Genomic DNA, 27,909 nt, shown 5'->3' with positions numbered 1-27,909 from the left:
CTTCCAAATGTTTCACGCTTCTTTGGATATCAAGGCTTTCATAAACAGGAATCCTCTGCTGTGACACTCCTGTCCCCAAGCTCCCCCTTTACCCCCCACCTGTTCAAACTTTAAACTGCAGCACACGTGCTAGACAGGATGCCTCTGGAAAGTCTTCCAGATCCCCCCTTGCTCTCACAGCACCCTATCCTATATAAATATATTCTCTCTATATGTATATTTGGGCGAGAACGCACGTGCACAAGCAGAGGAGAGGGGTAGACAAGGAGAATCTCAAGCACGCTCCACGCTCAGCGTGGAGCGCAAAGCAGGGCTCGTTCCACAACCCTGGGAACACGACCTGAGCAGAAACCAAGAGTCAGACGCTCAACCGACTGAGCCACCCAGGTGCCCCTGTAATTATATTTCTGATCAGTTCTTTGAAGCACAGATAGTAAACTCCCCAGGGAAGAGACATGTGTGCTTTTCTCAGCACTGCTGTATCATACCCCAGAAGCAGCACAATGCCTGGCACATAGCAGGCATCTTGGGAGCATTTACTAAACGAATGATTTAAAATCTTAAAATACTTGTCTGGCTTCATGACTTGTTGGACTTCCCATACACAACAAAATCCCACACTCCCAAAATGGCTTCTGTTCACCTCTCTGGTCTCATCCCTAGACACCCTCCAAAGGCACCAGTTGCAAATCCCCCAACGAACCACACTCTCTCATTACCCCCATGTCTTGCTTATGATATCCCCACCTTGGAAGGCCCTCTCCTGTCCAGCCCCTTCTTCAGGGTTTAACTTTGGCATAAACTCTTCTGGAAGTCCTCTCTGCTCTCTTTCAGGCTGGTTTAGATCTCCCAAAAAGTTACCCACTTATTTACTATACTATTTATTCATATGGTTACTTATATATCTCTGCCATTAGATTGAATTCTTTCAAGTTAGGGATCTAGCTAATAGTCCCATATGATGATGTCATGAGTGTGTGAAGTCGTTAGCAATCTCTAATACTATGTATTACATATACTTGATCTCTGCTGAGTGAATACACTGAATGGCCATTTTGCAAACAGGAAAGGTTGGTCCAGATAATTTCATGAAGAAGAAAATGCTTAAGGGAAATAAATTTGTTGTTACCAAATCTTGAACTACTTTATTTTTTATGACATGTTCAAATTACTTCAATCATATCAGTGCTGAAAAACAAAGCAAGAGATACTTGGAAAAATGTAAAACACTTACAAGAAGCATCAGCATAAAGGATCCCATATAGATGATCAGGAAAAACAATGAAATCATAGTTAGAGTAAGAATTCCACGAATCCACCAGTTTTTCCACCTATAAAGAAAATGTTTATAAAGTTAGTATTTAATGTATTGAGTTTTTTGTGTGGTTTCAGTATTATCAGACTTTCATATTTTCCCTAACTATACTTTAAGAATCCCTTGCTTCAGGGCACCTGGGTGGCTCAGTTGGTCGAGGATTCAACTTCGGCTCAGGTCATGATCTCAGTTTGGTTCATGAGTTCAAGCCCCATTTTGGGTTCTCTGCTGTCAGTGCAGAGCCCACTTCAGATCCTTTGCTCCCCTCTCTCTGCCCCTCCCTGACTTGCACTCTCTCAAAAATAAATAAAATATTTAAAAAAAAAAGAATCCCTTACTTCACCTGTAGTAACAACAAAAACAAAAATCTAACCAACAGCATTTGTTCACTCGCTCAGAGCTAAATTAAGTGTAAAATTATGTTAGCCAAAGAAAGAAACTAATTTTTGTTCAGTGTGAATGAGGACGAATCACTAGGCTAGGAAGTGAGATGGTCAATGTGGATATGTGCACACCCCACCAGGGTCATTCAGAAGGGAAGAAGGCAGGTGCAAAAAGCCCTCTGTAAAGATGATCTATCCTTCTCTCCCTCCAAATAAACAAAAAAACTTAAAAAACACTTTTTTAAGGGGTGTCTATGTGGCTCAGCCGGTTAAGTGGCCAACTCTTGATCTTAGCTCAGGTCATGATCTCACAGTCTCTGAGTGTCAGCAACATGAGGTTCTGTGCTGACAGTGCAAGCCTGCTTGGGATTTTCTCTTCCTCCCTCTCTCTGCCCCTCCCCAGCACATGCATGCACACACTTTCTCTCTCAAAATAATAAATAAACTTAAAAAAAAAAAACCATGATCTATCCTTTGGGGTGGTATATAAAAACAATGATTTTATTAAGGTGGTATAGACAGAGAACACAGACTTCCAATGAGAGAAAGTAAAGAAAGGATAATACAGAAGCACAACTACAGAGCACAGAAATCTCAGTGAAATGAAGAACGCAAGCAGGTCAGTCACTGAGGGCAAGGCCAGACAGATGATCACTTTCTCCTAGAGCTCTAAGTGTGCTGCTGGCTTTCTGCACTTAGACACAGAGTCTTAAAAGCACAACATTATTTCCTCATCGTTGGGCCTTTAATTGTTCCTTAGAGCAGGCCTTCCCTGTTGAATGTCTGGCTAGGCTGAGAACTCATCTCCCTCAATCCTCTCTGGCGGTTAGGAAGGGCCCGGGGTGCCCAACAGCCCTCCCCTCACACCCAGGACACTCACGTTTCACCCCCAGCATATTTGACAGATACTGTCACTATTTCTTTGGCCATGTCATGAAAAATGTCAGCAGCCACTGTGTAAAACCAAAAGGATTCTAATAACACCTATATATGGATGATATTTCTGAATCTAAAATTGTTTCCCCCTGCTTTTCTTCATTCTACACTCATTTTACATTATACTCACAGTAAAGTTTTAAGACTTTTCTTATGTCTATTAATTCAAATGGCAGCATTTAAATTATGATACAAGATACCTGGATTCATCTTAAAGGATAGTAGCATATATATATACATACACACATATATGTACACACACACGCATGCACACACAGTGTTCTAAGCACAGGCTTTCATTCTCCTCTCTATAAAAAAATTAGCTGACTTCATCCATTTATCAAATATTGATTATATTCCCTGCTCTCACCAATCTTCCAGATATTTATTAAATATCCCTTTTATGAGGTCATTTCTGTACTCAAGGTCTAAAATGTCAACACCATTAAGTCCAAACTCTTTCACCTAACTTCCACGGTTTCTCATGAGGTGGTCACATTATACTTACACGACTTTCCTTCTCTCTGCTGTGTGATAAACTATGCGGCTCATAAATTTCTCACTAGACTCTCGGCTTTAGGACTGAACCGAAATGAGCAGAGAGTCAAAAACTGTTAGAGCTGAAAGGTTCCACTGAGTTTTATATACATAACTCTTTATGGATTAATGAATAGATTTGGGAACTGGGCTAGGTCACAGAGCTAGTCAAAGGTATATAATAGACCATAAACCAGTCTCTAATGATAACAGAGATAATGATAGTGATCCCGTCCTGTTTGCATGAAACCCAGAAGCGTATTTAGCTCTCCTGTATAACTGATCCTCAGAGTCAGAATTGTTGAGAACCCATAGAAGATGACAGACACTACATAAGTGTCACCAATCAGTGCCTAGGTGGATGTTGCCAATGTCCACATGTACCTCTGTTAGACGCCTCTGGCTTTGAACTTCAGAGGATGGTAGCTGCTGAGAACCAGAGATCTTAAACAGAAGACCTACTTTCTTCCTACCATCCAAAAGTTCCGTGATAACTGAAAACCTGAGCCATCAAGAAACATATTTCACCTAGTTATCTTTTATATACCTATTTCCCTTCCCAGAAAAATTCCCCTCCCCCAACAAGGTGAAAGACTAATTCTCTTAATTATTTTCACAGACTCCTCAAATCTCTCAAGAATACTTAATACAAAGAAAATAAAAGAACATACTTATACATATCCATGGATACAGTGACTGAAAGACATCTTTTAAGGGAGAACCACTGAATTCAAAACAGAGCACGATATGAGGGGAAAAAAAAAAATCACTATTACCAAAAACCAGAGGAAAACCTGATTCTGAATTCAAATTATTGATTTCTTTTACCATGCTACAATGAGCACATTAGAGACAGCCTTGATTTCAGGTCCAAGTTATCACCTCACAATTGCTTTGGAAAAAGGAACTCAGAATCAATATAGGAGATTTTCATTCCAGTCCCATATCTCCAGAACTACATGAGCTAGAAATGAGGTTTCTAAAAAGTATATAATTCAGGAGTCTCTTTACAAGTGGTTATCTAAAGTTGTCATATACTTATTGTTCAAATCAGTTACGAGATGTACAATGTTTTACTGTCACTACAGATATTAAGTGGTTTTTATTTCAAAAGTAATGACGAGGTTTAAAAAAAAAATATTTTCCTAGGGACACAAACATCATGAGTCATCAAGAACCTGGGCTGGCAAAACAGTTCACCTGAGCCAAGAATCAGTATACAGAGACACTCCTCAAGAATAAATAAGTACTTTGTGGGCCATCTGGCAAGAAAAGTTTTTGAGAAAGTCCATCTACCAGCCATTGGAGGTTGGACAGGAAGTGTGCAAGTTCTTGGAGAGAAGGAAAATGGCATGATACAGTACAAGAGCACCCAGTATAAGGCTATGCCTGTATGTTTCCTTGGTTTCTCAACCTCAGTGCTAATAACGTTGTGAGCCAGAGAATTCTTTGTTGTGAAGAGCTGTTCAGTGTACTATAGGATGTTTAACATCCTCCCCGGCCTCTACCCATTATCTGTTAGTAGTGCTATCTCTTGTGACAACCTAAAATGTCTCCAGTCAATGCACATGTCCACTTGTGCAGTTTCGGGTGAGGGGGAGCAGGGCATTGCCCCTGGATGAGATGATAGCTGAAGAAGAGCTTCACTAATGGACAGAATCAGACTTAACTGGTTAAGTGACTATTCATCTCCTCAAGACCCACACACAGGTCAATTGGGACAATGTGCCAAGTGCCTAAAAACCTTCAGGCCTCTTCCAATTTCAACACCTTATGCTCTATTTAATATGATATATTAAAGCCTTAAAAATGAGCATAAATCTAGTGTTGCCTGGGTGGCTCAGTGGGTTAACCGTCCACCTTTGGCTCAGGTCATGATCTTGCAGTTCGTGGGTTTGAGCCCCTAGTTGGGCTCTGTGCTGACAGCTCAGAGCCTGGAGCCTGCTTCGGATCCTGTGTCTCCCTCTCTCTATGCCCCTCACCCGTTTGCACAGTCCCTCTCATTCTGAAAAATGAATAAACGTTAAAAAAAAAAGAGCATAAATCTTAACATAGCTATAAAGAAAAATGTTTAATACAGAGTTGGTTTTAATTGTGAAAATCTGGAAACAAGTTAAACGCCCAGCAATTTTAGTTTAGTTGAATAAACTGAACTACAGTCATACAAAGGAATATATCATGCAGTCATTAAAAAATTTAAGTCATTAAAAAAATGATATAGTTTCTAATACCACAGAATGAAAATGTAACCAGAAGGTAAGAAACAGTACAATGCTATTTTTATATTATACACCACACACACACACACACACACACACAGAATACACACAACGCAGAAGAAAAAAAAACTTCAAAAAGTAAACATCACAATATTTTAGGTGTCAATGTTTTGGCAGGAAGATTACAAGAGTTTTTTTTTTCCCCCCTGCAATTCATGTAATTTTATAATGCAATTAATATTTTTAATTCTATGCATCTACAACTTCTAAATTTTTTCAAGACAGACCATTTTGGGTATTAGATTAAAAAGAGCCTAAAATGAATTAAGATAGAGTCTGAAACATTCATGTAACCTTTAGAGCAAAGTCTGAGAAGACTGAAACTTGTTATATATTACTTATTGTTCATTTTTTCAAACTAATTGTAATTTTTTTTTATTCATCTTTGAGATACAGAGCATGAGCAGGGAAGGGGCAGACAGAGGGAGACACAGAATCGGAAGCAGGCTCCAGGCTCCGAGCCGACAGCACAGAGCCTGACACAGGGCCTGAACTCACAAACTGTGAGATCGTGACCTGAGCCGAAGTCAGACGCTCAACCGACTGAGCCACCCAGGTGCCCCAAAACCAATTGTTTTATAAACAGAACACAATACCTAGGTTCATAATGTGGTTCTATCACTTACTGACTGCATGATCCTTGACATATAACATTTCTGTGCCTCAATTTCCTCATTTATAAAATAGGTCTATATAACTGAACCTGTTACAGGGTTGCTGTGAGAATAGTCAGTATGTGTAAAGTGCTTGGAGGAGTGCCTAGCACAGAGCATATGCTCAAGAAATAGCAGCTGCTATTATTTGCTATTGTTACTTTACACTAGGGAAAAACCCTTCAACATTAAGGAAAAATCTAATATAAATGACACACTAAAGAAATCATTCTTTAGAGGTATTTTTTTTTTATTTTTTAGAGAAAGTAAGAGAGAACAAGTGGGGGAGAGGGACAAAGTGGGGGACAGAGGAGGCAGGAGAGAGAGAGAGAGAATATCTTTTTTTTTTTTTTTTTTTTAACATTTATTCACTATTGACAGACAGAGAGAGACAGAGCGTGAGCATGGGAGGGACAGAGAGAGAGGAAGACACAGAATCCAAAGCAGGCTCTTGGCTCCGAGCTGTCAGCACAGAGCTGGATGCAGGGCTCAAACCCACAAACCGTGAGATCATGACCTGAGCGGAAGTCAGATACTTAACCAACTGAGCCACCCAGGCGCCCCAAGAGAGAGAGAGAATATCTTAAGAATCTTAAGCAGGCTCCATGCTCAGTGCAGAGCCTGGCATGGGGATCAATTCAATAACCCTGGGATCATGACCTGAGCTGAAATCAAGAGTCAGATGCTAAACCTGACTGAGCCACCCAGGCGTCCCAGCATCATTTTTATATAACATCAGTATAAAAAAATTTCAGGGGCGCCTGGGTGGTTCAGTCAGTTAAGCGTCCAGGCTCAGGTCATGATCTCATGGTTTGTGGGTTCCAGCCCCGCATCGGGCTCTGTGCTGACAGTTCAGAGCTCAGAGCCTGGTTTGGATTCTGTGTCTCCCTCTCCCTCTCTCTCCACCCTTCCCCTACTTATGCTCTGTTTCTCAAATATAAACAAACGTTAAAAAGCTTTTAAAAATAATTTCAGAGTTGAAATAGACCTGATAAGATTTTAAAGCAAATGTATATGTGTGAATGAGGTCAGAAAAACTAGGATCAAGAACTATAAAAATAATAATCATGTTTTCAATAATGGACAGCAAAAAGTTATTCTATTGGTTAAAAAATATGAAAATTTGTTTGAATCAATTTATTCTAATATGGTTATCTCTTAGAAATTAAAAAACAGAAAAATTTGTATTACATTTATTAGATATGACTAACCAGTGTTTTTTGTTATGACTTACAGGTAGTAAAACCAATTTAGTAAGTCACAACTAGCCTTTTTGTTCCATAATATAGAACAGTATGAAAAGAAATCAGAGGGTATCACACACAATAGCAAGAATTGCTTCATAACATTTTTGCAACAGTTAAAATATACATTTCTGTGTCTCTTGGGATGTGGTGTAAAATATGTCTTTTACTGTGTGTCACAATCAAAAAGCTGGAAAAACACTGTTGTATACCAACATTTAAGATTTCACACATTAATCTGGATAAAGCTTACATTTATTTTGCTTTTGTAACTTTTATAATTCATATTACTAAAGTATACAACGGAGGGCAATATAAAAGTTGCTGAATCTTGATGGTGATCAAACATTAAAAAATATAGCAAACATAAAATGATAAAAGGGTTGTGGAGTTTGGGGTGATAATTTAAGCTCAGTAAAAGAAAAAGAATGACCTATTTATGTCTGGCATTTGAAAAACAGGGAACAGAGAATATGGAATTTTCTTTATTAGACGTTCCAATACCAAGAAAGGCTACCTGATGTGGTAAATGGATCAGCGACTTGAGCAATCTGACAAAACTAGGACAAGAGTCTCGGGTCTACACCTTCCTAGCTCTGTAACCTTCATCAGATAACCTCTGAGATTTGGTTTTCTCACACTTCACAGGACTGTAAGGATTAAATGAAAGAATATACATCAAGCATTTAGTACCATGCAGCATATCTGGTGAAAAAGTATAAACCCTCTCTTTCACAGTTCCAAAACTGTGAAAAAGTGAGATTTATTACATCAACCGGCATAACCGCACAACTTCTGAGCACCCATTATAGTCATCTTCACCTAACCATACCTGGAAGATAAACCAGACAGAGCTTTCTTGAGGATCTCAGGGGTTCTATCTGAGGATGGTGGAATTTCTGGAATATCAGAATCGGTTCTGGAATCCAAATCTCCATATCTATCATCAATATCTGTTTCCTAAAATTAAAGAAAAACGAAAATCACTTTGCAAAATTGAAAAACAAAAAGAGTACATGCTTGCCAAGGTACTTAACTTATTGCTCAGTGTGTCAAATCTCAGTTACATAACTTAAAACAAAAAAAGAACTTTGAATAACCAAGCACTATTGTACTTCCTGTTAGAAAGTTTGATCATCTTTGCTAAAATCTATCAATATAAAGGATTAATTTAACCAAAAGACACAAATAGAAGCTCCTATATTATTTAAATCAGAAACCTACCAACAAGAGTCAAATGTTGGTTGTTTTGCTACTTAACTGAGAGAACATGTTAATTCCGATCAACTGCACAGTTTCCTTTTGATTACAATCAAAGCCATCAACAAAAGAGTGTCTTACACTGGCGTGCATATATATATATATATATATATATATATATATATATATGCATATATGCCATTTTCACTTCCTTCATTTTTATTAGATCCTCAAGAGACAACCTCAGTGAAGCAGGTCAAACAGACATTATAACCTGTTTTATGGATACATAAACTATGATCAAAAGCATTTTAGGGGCGCCTGGGTGGCTCAGTCGGTTAAGCATCCGACTTCGGCTCGGGTCATGATCTTGCGGTTTGTGAGTTCAAGCCCCGCGACTGGCTCTGTGCTGACAGCTCGGAGCCTGGAGCCCGTTTCGGATTCTGTGTCTCCCTCTCTCTCTCTGACCCTCCCCCGTTCATGTTCTGTCTCTCTCTGTCTCAAAAATAAATAAACGTTAAAAAAATATTTAAAAAAAAAAAAAAAAAAGCATTTTATTTGATGGTAATATTTTTTATAAAGTTATTTAAAATGCAAACTGACCTTTAAGAACACATGTACAGGAGCTGTGTGTATATGCTCTAGCCTTTGACAAAGGTGGTCACTGTGGAATTTCCAGGGTTTGAGTGACCAAGGAATTTTAAGAGCAGATCTATCAAACATTGTTTTAAAGTTGTTGATTCAGCTCTAATGTGTCTCCACCCATATGTCCTCCCCTCTCCCACACCCACCACCCTCCACCCCCAGCAACCTTGAGTAAAGAGTGCTACACGTACATGTGCTTTGGGAGAGTGGTTTACAGAGGGTGAAACTGAGGCAAAGGTGCTGAACTGGGCTGGAGGAAAGGGAATATTTACAGGTGAATATAAGCAGAAAGAACACTGAGCAGAACCTTGGGCCAGAAGTGATCCAAGGAATGAGTGCCTAGGAATTCAGAATGTTCCAGAATCTCAAACCGAACTGAGCCCTTACTAGCAACCAAGTTTTGGTAAACGTCATCACCCCTTTTACCGGTTTCTTCATCCAAAGAATGGAAGCATTTAATACAACACCAAGGACTCAGTAAAGTCAAAGAAGTAGGAAGCTATTATTATGATTGAATCAAGTCTTTCAATTCCTCATTAAGTAGCTTACCCAATAAAATTTTAGCCTCAGGAGAACACTTTCACAGGTTTTGTAAAGCAATAATAAACTTTTTGTTTACTAACTATAACTTTCTTATTAAACAATTATTAAAATAAATGTGTCATCATACCAAAAACAAATGAAATAGACATGCTGAATTCCCACTGCGACACCGAGTCAGTTGTCCTCAAAGCAGCTTAAACAGAGAGAGATGTTGATGACTATAACCCACCAGACAGAACAACCCCTGAAAATGTCAGGGCACTGCTGCCAGTCTGACATGCCAGCAGGTCCTTGACATCTAGAATGATGGAACACATCACTTCTCTTTCCCATTTCCCTACCACCCTTTTTTTTAAACTTCAATAACCCAGAGTGTTGTAGGTGTGGTGTGAGTGGTGGTAGAGATGGTGATTAATGGACCTGGCTCCCTAAGGCAACATCACCATGTTGCAAAACAGCACTAGACTAGGAATCAGAAGTTGCCAGCACTAATTCCACCTCTACTCTATTACTGTGATGAAAGGCAAATCACTTGACCCTTTGGTTAAGAAACTCAGCCTTTGGGGGCACTTGGGTGGCTCAGTCGGTTAAGCAGCCAACTTCAGCTCAGGTCATGATCTCACAGTTCACGAGTTCAAGCCCCATGTAGGGCTCTATGCTGACAGCTCAGAGCCTGGAACCTACTTTGGATTCTGTGTTTCCATCTCTCCCTGCCCCTCCCCTGTTCATGCTTTGTCTCTCTCTCTCTCTCAAAAATAAATGTAAAAAACATTTAAAAAATTAAAGAAAGAAAATACAAGAAACCCAGCCTTTGGTTTCCTCGTAAATTAACAGCATTGGACTGGAACTCAAACTGTGCTCTTCCAAACACAAAGCTCTCAGCAAGCTACCTTAAAGTCTACTTGGCAATAATGGTGATGCGCCACAACTGCCCCCCCCCACTCTCAAGATAGCTGCCCTGCTTTTATTTTTATTAATTAAGCTTCTGATTTCTATTTTATATACCTTAAAGAAACTGAAAATGAAACTCTGAAGATTTAACTAGGCTTTTTCGATTCCATTCTAATAACTAAAGAATAAAAGATGATTCCAAAATAATGATATTTTAGAGCTATGCTACTCAAATATTGGAAACCCATTCAGTTAGGAGCAAGCCCGTCACTCATCTTTTCCCATCTCCATCCTCACCCACTGCTCTGTCCTTGCTGAACATCATCCCCTCTCACATAGCTCATCCCCCTGCCCTCTATCCTGCCTCTCAAATTCATTTCAACATAAAAATAATCTTTCTAAATTGCAAATCTGATTTTACCACTCTGCAGCCTGAGGCCACCGGGACAAAGCCAAACTACTTAGCATTGCTTTTACTGTTCTTCATGATGAGACCCTGCTCTTCCAGCCCCTCTTTGGTGACTCCCCAGTTTTCACAGTGCCATACTCTCTTGAATGCAGATGTTTGTTCTATGTACAAAGTACAAACTGCACACTTTCTCTCTTGCTCTCATCCCAGTTCCCATCTCCACATCTAGCTACCGTCCCCTCAGCCTGTGACCTCAGCTTCCAGGTTATTTCCTTTGAAAACGTCTTTGCTCACCTCCAGCTCCAGGTTAGCCATTCTTCAACTGTGCTTCCACAGTTCCTCTAATTTTTACATATTAGTTTACATCAAAACTATTTGTTTGCTTGTCTTTATTTTCCAGTAGTCCACAGGCTTTGTGAGAAGAGGAAATACCATTCACTGGCCTCACTCTCAAATCCTAAGAGGTCAGCAAAGGAACTTGCCCAGTGGCTGGCTTTTATGAAACACTACATGAACATGTGTTGAATGAATTGAGTCTGTCAACTCATGCTAACATTTAAGATTAAAATAAGTTCTCATCTGTTCTTGCTAGTTGAGTAGTTTTGGCCAAGTTACCATGCTTGAGACCTCATTGCACTTATTTACATAAAATGAAGGCTTCGGACTATGCAGAACTACTATTTTCCAAATATTAAACGTTAATGAAAATATGTCTGAGAGGGGCGCCTGGGTGGCTCAGTGGGTTAAGCGGCCGACTTCGGCTCAGGTTATGATCTCGCGGTCTGTGAGTTCTGGCCCCACGTCGGGCTCTGTGCTGACAGCTCAGAGCCCGGAGCCTGCTTCAGATTCTGTGTCTCCCTCTCTCTGACCCTCCCCGTTCATGCTCTGTCTCTCCCTGTCTCAAAAATAAATAAACGTTAAGAAAAAAAAATTTTTTTTTAAAGAAAATATGTCTGAGAAATGATGGATAAAAGTCAAAGAAATAAGTTTATTATCTTGTAAATCCAATTCCTACGGTAAAAGTATACTTAGAAAATAAGAGCAAAACACTTTAAAAATATGGACTTATTTAACAGCCCTCACATTACCACAGAGGTAGGTAAATAATCATTTCCATTTTCTAGGTGAAAAAATTTAGGATCCAAAAGGTTAAGTGCCCATGTTTACACAGCTCTAAGCAATATAGCTTTGATTTGAAACCACACAGGAGGGAAATTAAAAGGACAATTCTCCCCCAAGTTGATCCACAGATTCAGTGCAATCCCAATAAACATCTCAATAGGCATTTTTTTCTTTGTAGACATGTACAGGCTGATTCTAAGATTTACATGAAAAGGCAAAAGACCTAGAAGAGCCTAAGCAGCATGGAAAAAGAACAAAGTTGAAAGACTTACTTTAAGAATTATTATAAAGCTGTAATCAAGCTGTTGTATGGGCATAATAGAAAAAATGAACAATGGAACAGAATAAGTAGTCCAGAAATAAATCCACACATACAGTCAACTGATTTTCAACAAAGTTGAAAGGTAATTCAATATGATGCTAGAACAACTGTATATCCATATGTTAAAAAGGGAACAGAAAGAACTTTGCTTTATATCTCATATCACTTACAAAAATTAATTCAAAATAGATCACAGACATTTACATAAAACTATAAAACGTACATATCTTTGAGAACTTGGGTTAGGCAAAGATTTCTTAAATATAACAATGGAAGTGTGATCTATAAAGGATAAAATTGACAAACAGAACTTCAACAAAATTAAAACTTTGCTTTTCAAAAGACACTACTAGGTGAGCAAGAAAACAAGCCACAGACTAGAAAAAGATATTTGCAAATCACATTATCTAGTAAAAGTCTTGCATCCAGAATATATAAATAATTCAAAATTTAATTTTAAAAAATCCACTCAAAATACATGGGCAAAATATCTGAATAGCCAATACACCAAAGGCAATACACAGATGAAAATGTTCAACATCATTAGTTATTAGGGAAATGCAAGTGAAAACCACATACAACACTACTATGCATCTATGAGCATGGCTAAATTTAAAAACAATACCAAACTGATGGAGAAAATGTGGAGAAACTGAAACTCTCATGCACTGCTGGCAAGAATGTAAAGTGGTAAAACCACTTTGTAAAATAGTTTGACAGTTTCTTAAAAAGTTAAATATACAGGGGCACCTGGGTGGCTCGGTCGGTTAAGCATCCGACTTCGGCTCAGGTCATGATCTCATGGTCCGTGAGTTCAAGCCCCGCGTTGGGCTCTGTGCTGACAGCTCAGAGCCTGGAGCCTGTTTCAGATTCTGTGTCTCCCTCTCTCTCTGCCCCTCCCCTGTTCATGCTCTGTCTCTGTCTCAAAAATAAATAAATGTTAAAAAAAAAAAAAAAGTTAAATATACATCCATCACATGATGCAGTCATTCCACTCCTAGGCATCTGCCCAAGAGGAATGAAAGTATATATCCACATAAAGACTGTACATCAGATGTTCACAGTAGCTTGATTTGTAATATTTCCAAACTGGAAATAATTCAAATGTCCAACAGGGAAAAGAACAGGTTGGGCTATATCATATAAAGGAATAATATGGGTGACTATCAAAATAATTTACAGAGTAAAAAAGCCAGATAAAAATGTACATACATATGTTTATATGCATACACATATGCATAGAATTCAATTTATACAAACATTTTAGAAAATACAAACTCATCTGAAGTGCTAGAAAGCAGCACAGTAGTTACCTGGAGGTGAGGGGGGAATCACAAAAGGGCAGAAGTAAACTTTTGGTGGTGATGGATATGTTTATAATCTTGATTATAGTGATGAATTCACAGATACATGCGTATGTCAAAACTTACAAAATGTTGCAGTGTCAGTATGGTTTAGTGTATGTCATTTATAGATCATGATGACTCCTGAAGACCACAGGTGAACCAGTAGTCAGGGAAAGAGAACTGAGGTACTTCCCAATACTGGGGACTGAAAAGACAGGAACAAGAGAATGGGCGCCGGTCTACTCAAGATCATGGTTCCAAAGTCTCTAAACTAATGAAGGTAAGTAAGCAGTTTAGAATTCAACAAAGGATAATGTATTAAATCACTCAAAGCTTCCAACCTTTTTATATCAGATCCCCCCTAAAAAGTGAGTCAGTCAGGGTCAGCTTCTCCACTATTGGTCCCCTGAGGTTCATGGTGATCCCTGTACTAGTTAGCATTAAAACTGCAACCAAGCAAAAGGACACAGAGCTCTGTGCATAAAAGGAGGAGGCCTTTTAAAAATCTTGAAGCTGAACAGTTTTTACTTGAAATAACATTAGGTTATATTCCCGATTTCAGCATTTTCTCTCCGTTCCTCCATTTGTCCATAAACACACGGATTTCCTTTGCTTTCTCCCAGGACAAGAAGTGAACACTGGACAAAATTGCCTCTATCTGTGCTTGGGAGGGAGACTAAATCAACTTATTTCCTAGTGAGTCAGCAGTACTGTGAACTAAGAGTGGGGTACCAGGGTCTTCAAGACCTCTGTGACGAAGATGAACAGTCAGAGGACTTTATATTCTACAAAAATCTGATTATCTCAATGATCAGTTCTATGGTCCTATCCTGAACTTATTACGATCGATAAAGCCTCTTTGCCTTTTCTAATTTTGAATTGAAAAGGAAAAGACTGGTCCTCCAAATCTTTGCAGCCCTGTTCTAGTCCCCCACTGAAAGAAAAAGGTGATTGTATGCTCCAATGCACAGCCATACTATTCTGATCAGGTGTTACACTATTTAGTGCATCCCAATGCTGGGATCAGAGAAAACCCAATGTGCATCAGCAGCACATAAAATGCCTTAGTAAAAGGCAAATCTGATTATGTCAATCATCCATTTAAAATCTTCCAGGAACTTCCACTGCTCAGATCCAACCGCCTCGTATTCTCCAGCCAGGGCTCTCGGCATGCCCACCATGCCACTTCATGCTCTGCAGAACTGAACTTCCTGCATGCCCAGAATGAACAGTTTTATTCTCATGACATTTTGCTCTTGTAACGTGCTTCCCTCCTCTGAGCCTGGCTTTGCTGGCTAGTGTCTGTTTATCCCAAAGTTCTCAGCTTTGATATCATTTCTAGAAAACCTTTCTTCAGGGAGCCTATCAAAAGCCTAATAAGGGTGCCCAAGTATGTCCATGTCTTGAGGAACCTGTGAATATGTCACAATGCAAAGGTGAATTAAAGTAACAGAACTAAATTCGCTACTCAGCTGACCTTGAGATGGGGAGATTAGCCTGGATTATTCAGGTGAGTTTCATATAATCACAAGGTTCCTTAGAAGCAAGAGAGGAGAGTCAGAGATGTGATGACAGAAACAAGAGGTCTCAGTAATGCTGACTTTGAAGAGAGAGGAAGAGACCATGAGCCAAGGCATGCAGGCAGCCTCTAGAAGCTAGAAAAGGCAGGGAAACAGATTTTCCCCTAGAGCCTCCAGAAGGAACACAGCCCTGCCAATGCCTCAATTTGGGCCTAGGGAGACCCATTTTGAACTTCTGATGTCCGAAACTGGAAGATAGACTTGTGGTGATTTGGCAGAGCAGCAACCAACAACTAAATTCATAGCCCCTCAGAGCAGTGGTGTAGCTCCTGCATGTCCCTCAGGCAGCCTAGGTCTGCCACAGTTTACAGGACACAGTTAGGTTTCGGGTTCGCCCACCAGAGTCTTGTCCGCCACTGCCATGCCTGTAACCAGGAGCTCAGCGAGTGTGTCCTGAGTAAATGGTGACCAGTCATCTCCAAACGGAATCAAGCTGATTCTCCCAATCTGCAGTACCATTACTCTATTTTTTGCCAGTCCTATAATGCTACCTACAATATTCAAATCTGATCTAGTTTCCAGGCCTGTTTTAAGTGTTTGCTAAATTTTTGGCTCATTCTGATTTTTCCCCAATGACACCCAACTCTATTATTAGCGAGGAAGGGGGCAGAGGCCAGATCGAGGCGCTGTAATTATACATTAAAATTGTACTAGATCTTATGGTTTCAGTTATATGAGTGTTAAATTCCAAATTAGGAATAAAGATCCCTGAAGATGAAATCCATGGGATAATACAAAATAACTTAGAAATCTGAGGAGTTGTATTCAAATGTGGAATATTACTGTCACCACAAATTTGCATTTTATCTGAGATCATATAGTAGTGCTGAGCTCTCCAAAGGGACATCACTCTTTCATGGCTAAGAAAAATAATGCTTACAGCTCTTCTTGCCTTTTGGAGGGAAAAACAAGTATATGCACTAAGAGTGATTAAACCTGTCCTTGGATATTTTCTACAATATGTGAACCTTGACTGGATCCTGGTTTGAGGGGGGAAGGAAGAGGGGAATCTTCAATAGACATTTTGGCACCAAAAGGGAAAATATGAATATGGATCCCTTTTAGTCAAGAAAGTTATTAATTTTTTTAGATGTGATAATGGTATTGTGGTTACAAAGGAGAATGTCTTTAAGACATGCATGATTTAGTATCAGGAGTGAAGGGCCATGAGGTCTGCAGTTTATTTTCAAATGGTTCATTAACAAAATATTTGCATATATGGCAAGATAAAGCAAATCTGTCAAAAATCTTAACAGTTGTTAAATCTAAGTGCTGACTATATGGATGATCACCATACTAGCCTTTTAACTTTTCTACATTATTAGACACTTTTATAATAAAAAGCTAGGAAAAAATTCAAAACTAAACAATACACTGGGGATACAAATATCTTATAAACCTATCAAGAGAAGAAAATATTGAATACAAAATTCAAGGTATGATTAGCCATGTGCCTAAGGGGTTCCTTGTATCATGATACTTTCGTACCGATACTATATTTATTTATAACAATTTTATAAGTAGTACCACCACCTGTAGAATTCCAGGGGACACCATCTACATTAAGCCCTACATGAATGGTGTCCCAGAGTTGTTCAAAGACAACACAGAAACAGTTCATGTACAAACACAGTAAGTAGGTGAAAAGAAAATAAAAACCAAAACCCTGAAAGAGACAGGAGTCCAATTTTGTTTTCCAGATCTGGATTTCTGCATTTCAAGGTAAAATGTTAAGCCCCCGGTAGGCTTAATAAACATTTGCTGCCCCACAGCACCACACTGTCTTCAAATAACCTGCTTGGAATAGAAACGTGGCATTGAGCCCAATCTTAACTGCCAAGGTTTGGTCCCACCTGGGCCAGACAGATGAAGAAGTCAGATTGGCTTCATCAGACCTACATAAAGCTCTTAAACAGCTGGCCATGGATCCTGGCAAATAAAGGGAATTGCAAGCATAGCCAGGAACAGAAAAGTATCGCTGGTTCCCTAACCACCAAATTAGCAAAAAGGAACTTGAAATTTCTATAGCTAGGAGCTCCTCACATTGGACTGGACTCTTGTTTCTCCCTTTCGGTGCATTTCAATTTTATATTTAAAAGAAAGTTCACAACGCAGATAGTTCTGAGTCTTAAGCAAACAAACATTCAATGACATGACATGAAAAACAACTTTGACCTCTCCCCGTGGATAAGAAAATTAGTAAATGCTTAGAAAAATAACTAAACTTGGCATGTGACCAACAACCAATGGATTGCTAATGAAATTAGTTCCTTTTCTGGAGTCACTCAAAATGTGATGTCATTCTCATTAAATAGGTTCTGAAACATTTCCCAACTAAATGAATCAAAGTGTAAGCAGCTATAAAATAAAAACAAATGATTTCTTCTCCTAATCAATCACAAAATAAGTGAGGAAACACTAAAAACTATTTTGTGTGAGTTAAATCCAGGTGCTGGAGTAAAATCACAGAATTATAGATTTTGAGCTAAAAGAGTCTAACCAAATTCAGAAAGGCCAAATTAGTTCAAAAATCAATGTGAGTAAAATCACAGAACTATAGATTTTGAGCTAAAAGATTCTAACCAAATTCAGAAAGGCCAAATTAGTTCAAAAATCACAGAAAGTAGTAAGAGTAAAAAAGTTCCTAAGTAAATATTTTAATTAATTTTTAAATTTAGGACCACATACCTAATTTCTCCTTTACGTTTTTTTAGACAGAAAATTTAGGGTAAATCCTAGGTCTTAACACTGTGTGACCTTGGGAAAGGAATTTAGCTTTGCTCAAGGCTATTTCCCTTGTCTACACAATTGTTAAGAGATTGAAATTGGCATTATGTACAAGTGAGTATTTTGCAAACTATGATTACTTTACTACCTTTATTCCATACGATTGAAGTCCACAGTCCAAGAAATCAGTATATTCTACAATTAGTTGTTGAGCAACAGACAAATCCTGGCCTCACCCCTTTTTCAAAGGTACAAAGAGCCACAAAAAAGGTGACATTTAATCAGAACCCAAAACAGGCATCCAACAAGTATTTACTAAATGCCAAGCCTCACAATGCTAAAGCCAAGCCTCACAAAATACATCTGGTATACAAATTCTTAAGTGACATACTTTCCTTATACTAAATCAAAACCTGTATTTTTTTAAAAAGACATTCCCAACCACAAAACAGTTAAAGAAAAACAAGCAGAAAAAACCTTTGTATTTAGCTGTGCTATCCATGAAGAAACAGAGGAAAGTCTGCTTTACAAAAATGCACATATATAAACATGAAGGATAATCATACTTTACATGTATACATCCTAATTTTTCTCTAGGAGATAATTTTCCAGAGTATTACTTTAAATTGTGCTACATTTCCCTAGGACATCTGTGCCAAACAAAATATTGTTTGCCTCAAAAAGTCCACTGCAGTACACATCCAAAGCCTGATATAGCTGAGGACATCCTATGGTAAAATTTCTCAAAATATTAAGAAAATAAACTGTTGAAAGTCAAGATCACAAAACAATAAGGAAAAACTCATATGGGATGTCCCAAGAACAGCACACATCATTTAAAGGTATGAGAACAAACTACCCGCCCTCACCTCCACACAGTTTACTACCTACATTAACATGACTTTAAAATGTGACTGTCGGGCCCCTGGGTGGCTCAGTCGACTTCAGCTCAGGTCATGATCTCGCGGTCCGTGAGTTTGAGCCCCGCGCAGGGCTCTGTGCTGACAGCTCAGAGCCTGGAGCCTGTTTCGGATTCTGTGTCTCCCTCTCTCTGACCCTCCCCCGTTCATGCTCTGTCTCTCTCTGTCTCAAAAATAAATAAACATTAAAAAAATAAATAAAATAAAATAAAATAAAATAAAATAAAATAAAATAAAATAAAATAAAATAAAATAAAATAAAATAAAATAAAATAAATAAAATGTGACTGTCTACATTAGCAAAACTTTACTATTCCTGACACCTGATTTACAGTTCACTGTTCACCAAAAGACCTTCTGAAAGACACATTAACTCTTTAATGGGAAGCATCAACAAGTTTCTTCCTAAGATTCTTTGAACCCTTGTCTTAAAATCCTTGTGTGGCTACTGCCAACAACCCCAAACTGTTATTTTTGTCTTTACTCAGTCCCAAACAAGTCCTTGCATTGAAAGACCTGCATTAAGTCAAACTGCCGATTCTCACTAAAATCCAACCTAACCTTTCCCACTCCATGACTCTGTCAAAGCTCTGTTCAGGTGCTGTTCTCCCTCAACATGGGAACCCATAAACTCACCTTTGTCTTAGTGTTATCAATTCGTAGGTTGGTAATATTTGGGAAGCCTGCATTCAAAATATGTTGTTAAATAAAACGAATATGCTGCAAATGATAATAAAACCATGAACAATTATTTAGGTGGTAATACTAATAATTGATCAACAACTGGGGAGTATCAATCTCAACAGTATTCTAGATGTCTAGATCTAAATACTAGTATTTATTAACAGCCTAGATTTAAATGAAAAAAAAAGAAAAAGAAAAAATGTTTATTACACCTACAGGTGATCCTAAGACAAACCCATCATGAAGTGTGGTAAAATGATGAATTTATAGAAACACAAGTTCCAAAACTAAAAATTAAAAAAAAAACCAAAACAACTATAGTTGTTTATGAAAGAAACTACACACATCTGAAATAGGGAAGGACAGAAATTAACTGACCAGATCGTTTCACCCAACCTCACAAACCAAAATCTGTACCAAGGTAGCAGCCCTACCTTGTCCCCCAGCCCTCTATTCCACATGTGCCCCTCTTTACTAGCCATGACTTCCATGTGCACCCCTCTCTCTCACTTTGGTCTAGGAAATCAGCTCTTAGCTTGACTTCCAACTGCTCAATCCCTCTCAATCCATCCAGAGCTTCAATAACCTACTTTGGTCTTCAGTCCACTTCCCTGCCTACCCTAACGTGTGGTCAGCCACTTCAATCTGGCCTCGATGATTTGCTCATTCCGTTGGCATTCCTGACCTGGCATTCCCAGGCTGAAATCACACTCAGTGCCTTTCTTATTCTCAGCTATTGAATGGGGCTACTCCTAACACATACATAACTGTTGTGAGGTGCAAGTAAGTAAGGTAAGACGTTATAGGGGCCAAGAGCAGGCAGCCCCAAGATGAGCCACTTTGGCGGGAAGATTATTTTGAATTAAAAGCAATCAAAACCCAGCAGATTCAGAAAAAGTTCTTTGCCTCCCCCCACTCCAACTGCCTAAAAAGAATTTAGATAGAAGGAAGCCCTGCTTCAGGTAGAGAGCTATCACCATAGATAGCTACATTATACTATGAACTAGGTATGATACAGAGGAGCCGAGCAAGGCCTGTTTGATCAAAGTCCTCCATGTCCTATTGTTTCTCAGAGGCCCAGCAAACATTTGTTTGCCAACATTTGCTTTTCTTCATCCTCCTGTGAACTGTATTTCTTCCCTCTGAAACTCCAGATCCCTACCCCCTCTCTCCTTATACACCCCCTTCTCCTTACATACCTCATGTTGCCTGTCTTTGGAATTTCCATGTCTGTCTTGCTTCCCTGGACATATAAAATTAAATTTTATTTTCTCCCATTAATCTTTTTTTTAAGATTGATTGATTGATTGATTTATGAAAGGGGTAGCATGCAAGCAGGGGAGGGACAGAGAGAGGGAGAGAGAATCCCAAGAAGGCTCCACACTATCAGTGCATAGAGGAATGCAAGGCTCAACCCCATGAATCATGAGATCATGACCTGAGCCATAGTCCGATGCGTCACCAACTGAGCCACCCAGGTGCTCCTCCTACTAATCTGTCTTGTGTCAATTTCATTCTTAGTCCAGCTAGAAGGACCCTGAAGGTCAGAGGAAAGTCTTCCTCCTCAATAATGTAAAAGTACTCTGTGAACTCTAAACCAGTCTACAAGTATCAACTATTATGACTATTACTACTACTGACTTAAGAACTATGCTAATTTGGTACAAATAACAAATTTGTGTTATTTTAGTTCAACTGAATCATCTTTTTATAGAACTTTTTTAATGTTTATTCATTTTTGAGAGAGAGAAAGAGAGAGTATGAGCAAGGCAGGGGCAGAGAGAGAGGGAGACACAGAATCCAAAGCTGGCTCCAGGCTCTGAGCTGTCAGCAGAGTTCCATGCAGGGCTCAAATTCACCAACCTCTTGACCTGGGCCGAAGTTGGACACTTAACTGACTGGATCACCCAAGTGCCCCTCAACTGAATCTTCACTGGTGATAATTCTATTGGTTGCCTCTTGGTCATTTCATATCATACTCTCTAAAATAAACTCCCAACAGGTCCTAGTCAGCAAGGACTTCTAGTTCCAGCTCTGCTGCTTGCTCCAGGTTATTCTGGGCAATAACAACCACACTCTAGAGCAAGTTTATTATCTACATTATAAGTATATTATGTATATATAGATTGGGTTGAACTAAATTGTTTCTAAAATCCCTTGAAGCTATATGGTTCTCAGACCCTACTTTACTGAGAAAAGTGAAAGCATCAAACATTTTAATCTACTCTCTTCTGCTTTTCAAAATGTTTTTGCATCCACCCTCCATTCCTTCTTTCCTTTCCTTGGATACTCTAATCTGTATTCTTCACACCCATCTGTTTCTGTTCTAAAGCCTGCCCATCCTCATCAGCATCTTGACTCTCATTTGACTTCTTTCATACAAATACCTATCTTCCCTCCTTTGAAAAAGGAGATTTTTCTAATTAAAAATTTTTTTATGTTTGTTTATTTTTGAGAGAGAGAGAGCACAAGCAGGGGAGGGGCAGAGAGAGGGGGACGGAGGGTCTGAAGCAGGCTCTGTGCTGACAGCAAATAGCCGGATGTGGGACTCAAACTCACAAACTGCAAGATCATGACCTTAGCTGCAGTCTGACACTAAACCGACTGAGTTATCCAGGTGCCCCTGAAAAAGGAGATTTTCACTTGAATGTCTTCTCTAACTGCTATCCTGTATGCCCCTTCAATGGCACTTTCTAACAATAACCACCAGTACTCTACCTCTCACATTCTTCAACCTAAAACCTAGCTTCTAGGACCTTCTGCTAAACTCTCTGTTCCATGCCTCCTCTTCATTCCTAAATACTATTGATGAGATATCCTTCCTTGAGCTCCCAGGACCTCATTATCTTGGTTCCCTTCCTATATATACAACTCTGCTCTATACATGGGCACCTCCCAAGGTTCTGTTTTCAGTTTTCTCCCCTCTTATATTCCAATCAAAACTTGACATTTCCAGACCCGAACTTTTCATTTCAGTTTCCATCACTACCTTGAATCACCTCTATTTTATTTTTTTTAATTTTTTTTGGTAATGTTTATTTATTTTTGCGACAGAGACAGAGCATCAGCAGGGGAGGGGCAGACAGAGAGGGAAACACAGACTCAGAAGCAGGCTCCAGGCTCCGAGCTGTCAGCCCAGAGCCTGACGTGGGGCTCGAACTCACAAGCTGTGAGATCATAACCTGAGCTGAAGTTGGATGCTCAACCGACTGAGCCACCCAGGCGCCCCGAATCACCTCTATTTTAGAGAATGACGAACCTTGCACAACCCAATTCACTCATGCCAACTCCCAACCTGCAAAACTACTCCCAAAATTTTGCTTCTTCCCCTAAAGCCTCTTAAGTTATGGATCAAAGTGTACCTGCCAGCAGGTTCTTCCTGTATTACTCTTAACTCTGATCACCCTAGTCTAGGTCCCACAATCATTATCTAAAATATACTTTCTCTCTCAACCCTTATTTCCCTGCCCCTACCAGACCTACTACAAGCCCTGTCACTTCACATCTATCACATTTGCAATACACGCCTATCTGGTTTCTTTGCAACAGGTATCTCCTGTTTCTAATGCTTTTTCCAGGCTGCTGCTGCAGTGATTAGCTAATGCCTCTGCAAAAACCCTCCAGTTACTTCCCAGAGTCCATAAAATAAAGCCTAACCTCCTTCACAAGACTTTCAAGCTCCCAGCCGCACCTCCCAAACAAACACAGTTTATGTTCCAGGATCATCAAACTATTTCCAGTTCTCAGTGCCTGCAATGCTGACTCAAGAAACAGTTTCCTCATGCCCTCTGCCTAGAATGCCCTGCCCCAATGCTTGCACACCTGGTGCGTCCCCAGGCATCTTTTCATTCCAGGCTCAACCCTCATCTCCTCTTTAAAGCTCTTCCAGTTGTCCCATGGAGAGTGCAACTATGCCCTCTGTGCTCGCAATTAGCCTTGTTCATATTTCTAATAAATCTAACTCATGTGTCTGCTGGGAGGTTCCTTGAGGGGGCGGTCTTGTCATCTTTTAAGTATTACTCCAGTATTTTAACAACTGGAAACACTCCCCTGCAGGTAAGACACGCTTTTCACTTGCTAACTCTCTGGAGCACAGGATCCTTCTCCCAGCATGTCTCCAGGTCCTGAACAATGAGAAAGGCATGTTAACAACACCATTACAAATGACTTAGGGGTGTACTGTAACAGCAGAATATAATAATACTTCATTATTTCCCCAAGAGTTCCGCCTTTACTTCAACTTGAACAGAGAAAAGACTTATAACAGTTTAAATAGACCAAATATTAACCCGCCTCTGATGTGCAAGCTATTTTTAAAACAGCCCTTGACCTGGAAAGACAGGTGCATTCAAGCATACACCCTGATAATAAAGAACAGATAGAGGATAGAGTTCAATGTCTCAGGGCTTGCCCAGTCAAGAGTTCCTTGTGATAAACTCTAAAAGTGCAGCAATATTTTAGACAGTTTGAAAATGCTCATCCTTGCCTAAGGAATCTTGACAGAATGAGTTGCATATGGCAACATCTACTCTCAAAAAACGAAATCCAGCTGGGTACATATTAATGAAAACCAATAGTGCAGTGTTTATAAATAAATAAGTGAGTATGCAGTAAGGTAACCCAGTCATAGATAGAGACAACAGTTCTAATGATCAAATCAAACCACAGTAGTTTCCATTTTAAATACATTAGGGTGTTAAGAAACTAAATTAATTCGAAAGTTATTTTATGCATGGCTTCCTGAACATGTTTTCTTTTATTAAAAGCTTGTTAGCTTATGCTGGTTAAGGAAGTCAACATGGCGAAGCTGGTATTTCCTTGATCCTAAACTATACCAGTGCTAAAACAAAACAAATCCCAACCTAATTAATTCTATTTTTGGTCTAGTTTCCAAGGCAGTTTTCACAGACTATTCTCAGCCCACTGTTTCTAGCTTTGTAACACCAACCTTCAGTAACTGAAAACTGTTATATTTTGTGTAATTCCTTGACACATACGTTCTATCACAGACTCTCTACCTGCTATCAAAGGTAGAAAATAAAAAGATCTGTCATCCCACTGATTCTAAGGTTTCATTCGTAAAATCACTGTTAAAGTTATTATTTCATGATATCCTGTGATGTTCCTACCAAGGCCTTGTAACTTGAGTTACATCAAGTTCACCAACATCAAGTTGCAGGTGGAACCCTCCACAAATCAGAACTGCCCAGTGGGTCTCCGCAACAGGACAAACCAGAAGAAAGGGTATCAGGAAACACTTCTACTTCCAAAAGGCCACTGATTTGACCTTGGGCAATCCATTTATTTCACTTCTGTAATTCAAACTGCAATGCTTGCTTCTAAAAAAGAATGCCTCTAGGAATAGTTCAAGAGCTTTGAGCTTCTAAAATACAATGGAATTGTCTAAACAGATTTTGGGAAGCAATCTATTCTCTGGCCCAATTTCCTAAACCACCTAGTCTAAAAGGTCATAAAAGTGCTTTGTTTTCCCAAAATTCCTACTTGGACCACTGTATTAAGGAATACGCTGAGCTTTGACTCTTTTGCTACCTTTAAATAGAATGCGAGTTAAAAGTCCTCATGAATTACCGTATCAGGTCAAATGAAATCCACTAGAAGAGCTGCACTGTCTTGGGACTCTAAAGAAGCTGGAGGATTACAACCGTGTCACGAGTATGATACACACACCCCCAACACCCCCCCTCCCAATCTATCATGCAGAGAAAGGGCACAGGAAACGAAACAGTGCTAATGGAGGAGCTCAACAGGCCAAGCCTCCAGCGCCAGGATCCAATGACATGTTAGAAACGAAGGTGCACGTCTTTAGTCCTTCCTAACTTTGTTCCCCTATCGAGAAGAGGTGTTAGGTGGCAGCTACTAGAAATCTGCACCTCCTAAGGTGGCAGGTTCCAGCTAACTCCAGCGTCGGCTTCAGACGCCAAGAAGGGGACTGGCACGGGAAGAAACTAAATTGTAGTCAAGTCGAATCATCCAGCTATCCTGGGCAGCGGTCGTGGCCATCCTGGGAAACGCACCGGCTCTGGCGTCCGGGTTCCCGACCCCACTGGAGGAAGGAGAAAATACTGCCAGGCCGGAGGAAGGCGCAGCGGGCAGCCTGCAGCTTCCCCACACATTCCTCGGGCCCCACCCTTGCTCCCAGGTGTCCCGGCCCAAACCAGGACCCAACCCGGGCGCAGGTGTGCGCCTCTCGCGGCTCCACTTACTTTGTCACTGGTGCTCTCGGTTTCGTGGTCGCCGCCGGCCGCCTCTCCCTCGCGGGGTGGCGGCGCCACCGCTCCCCCGGGGCCAGGGCAGCCTCCCCGGTGCCTCAGCTCCAACATCTCCCGCTCCCGCGCGGCCGTGACGGCCTCCTCCAGCGCCCCGAAACCCGAAACGCGCGCGGCGTCTCACTGACGGGCTGCTCGGCTACCCCGCAGCCGCGCACTCGACGTCCGACAGAGCCGCGGCCACTAACACGCCCCCACCATGGAGGCGCCGCCGCCGCGTCGGGTCACCCCCAAAACGGCATCAACGAGCGAGCGCTCGAGGCCGCCTCCAGCGAGCGCGGCGCCGGCGGAGAGACGAGCGCCGGGGGCCGGGGTCGGGCTCGGGGCACCGGGCCCGAGCGGAGGAGGCGGGGACGCGGCGGAGCACGGCAGCCGGTTGCCAGGTGCGCGTCTCCACGCCGAGGCCCAGGTGGGAGGAGAAGAAGGGGCTGGGAGGGAAGGAGGAAGCGTGACCCGCTTTAGCACTCCATCGAACGCCAGCCGCCTCAGCCCGGGCACTCCCCGCCCCGCCCCCGGACTCAGGAGGCTGCTGGTCCCGGCCCCCCTACACCTTTTCTCCGGGTTCCTGCCTCCCGCAGCCAGGTCACGCGCCGCAGGCCCCGCCCCGCCCCGCCCCTCTGCGCTGCACTGCGGTTCCCACAGCCCCGCCTCCGTGGCGGAGAGGTGACGTCACGGCCTCCCCCCCCCCCCCGCCCCCGCCACGGCTCCACCCTGGTCTCTGCACGCACGCAGGTGGAGGCCACGAGAAAAGGTGGGAGCCCTGCGGACTGGAGAAAAGGGGAGGGGCGGGGAGGTGGAGGAGGGACGAGCACACTGATTAGCAAGAAGGAGGAGTTGAGACCTTGGAGACCTCGTCTTCGAGCAACCGGGAGGGCTGGAAGAACAACTCGAAGACGCCTGGTAAATATTGACAGCACTATGCACTACCGCCTTCCAATGACCAGGGTCCCATCAGCCCCGCACACCACGGCGTGGCGTGTCGGAGCCCCAGAGGCGTCCAGAAGCGGAAACTTGTCTGGCAGGATGGACTCGTTGACTTCGCGGCATTCTAGCCTGGTGTCATCACCTTGAAAATAGATGCTGAGAGATGGATTTACGCCGCTGGGCGTCCCAGGATGGACTGGCCCGTTTCAGTCACAAACCCAAGCTCTGTCCCCGAGGACCTCGAATATTGGATCTAACAAAATTCCCTGCCTAGGGTCTGAAGAGAGAACCCAGACCCTAAAACGCCGCGGGGCGCAGTTACCAGCCAGCTAATCTGTAAGCAGTCCTGGACCTTGGGCTGCTAAAGTTGGAACAGGAAGGGCACAAGATCCGCATTAATTCCGTTCCAAATCCTGTTAGAAGGTGATTAGTTTTCTTGACATGTATCCACCACCTGGTTGTTACTGACAGGCTGACAAATGGCGAGGGGGGGTGGGCGGGGAGGAGACAGGCCATCACACAAACGGAACAACGTTCAAGAAAACATCCTTAACAGAAATAAATAATATAAATTTCTCAAGGTCGTTACTGACATGTTGAAAATAAGTAGCTGTTGTTCTGAAAATTTAATAAGAAGCAAAACCAAAAAGTCAAAGTAGAATGCATTAAAAACCAGAGCACAAGGACATCATTTTGTTTCACCAAACAAATCTTGAAAGCTCTGAGTTCAGACTGGGTCATCATATTTTCAAAAGGATATAGAGAAATCAGACTTATGAGAGGGGTAACAAAAATAATAAAATCTATGAAAAAAGTCATTTGAGTGATAGACGTGGTGTGGTTTTCTTCAAGGAACAGAGCTATGGGGTGACTAGGTTAATCAACTGTCCTCCATTTCTCTGGAGGACCAGAAATGAAGGACTGCGTGCTTGTCAAGAACATAGGGTTGCAGAGGCTGCTGA

General features: G+C 41.0%; 1 protein-coding gene across 1 annotated transcript in view; it reads right to left on the bottom strand.

The window, feature by feature from the left end:
* Window positions 1-26,610, bottom strand: part of CDS1 (CDP-diacylglycerol synthase 1) — a 71,190-nt gene extending 44,580 nt beyond the window's left edge. The window contains exons 1-3 of the mRNA XM_060654676.3: window positions 25,961-26,610; window positions 8,180-8,307; window positions 1,235-1,331 (exon numbers count right to left, since the gene is read on the bottom strand). Of these exons, the coding sequence (XP_060510659.3) occupies window positions 1,235-1,331; window positions 8,180-8,307; window positions 25,961-26,077 (342 nt within the window). The 5' untranslated portion in view covers window positions 26,078-26,610. The remainder of the gene's footprint in view (window positions 1-1,234; window positions 1,332-8,179; window positions 8,308-25,960) is intronic.
* Between the last annotated feature and the right edge of the window lie 1,299 nt (window positions 26,611-27,909).

This window comes from Panthera onca, chromosome B1 (assembly GCF_046562875.1).
Source record: "Panthera onca isolate mPanOnc1 chromosome B1, mPanOnc1 haplotype 2, whole genome shotgun sequence".
Classification (NCBI taxonomy): domain Eukaryota; kingdom Metazoa; phylum Chordata; class Mammalia; order Carnivora; family Felidae; genus Panthera; species Panthera onca.
This window is presented reverse-complemented; position numbering and strand designations above follow the sequence as displayed.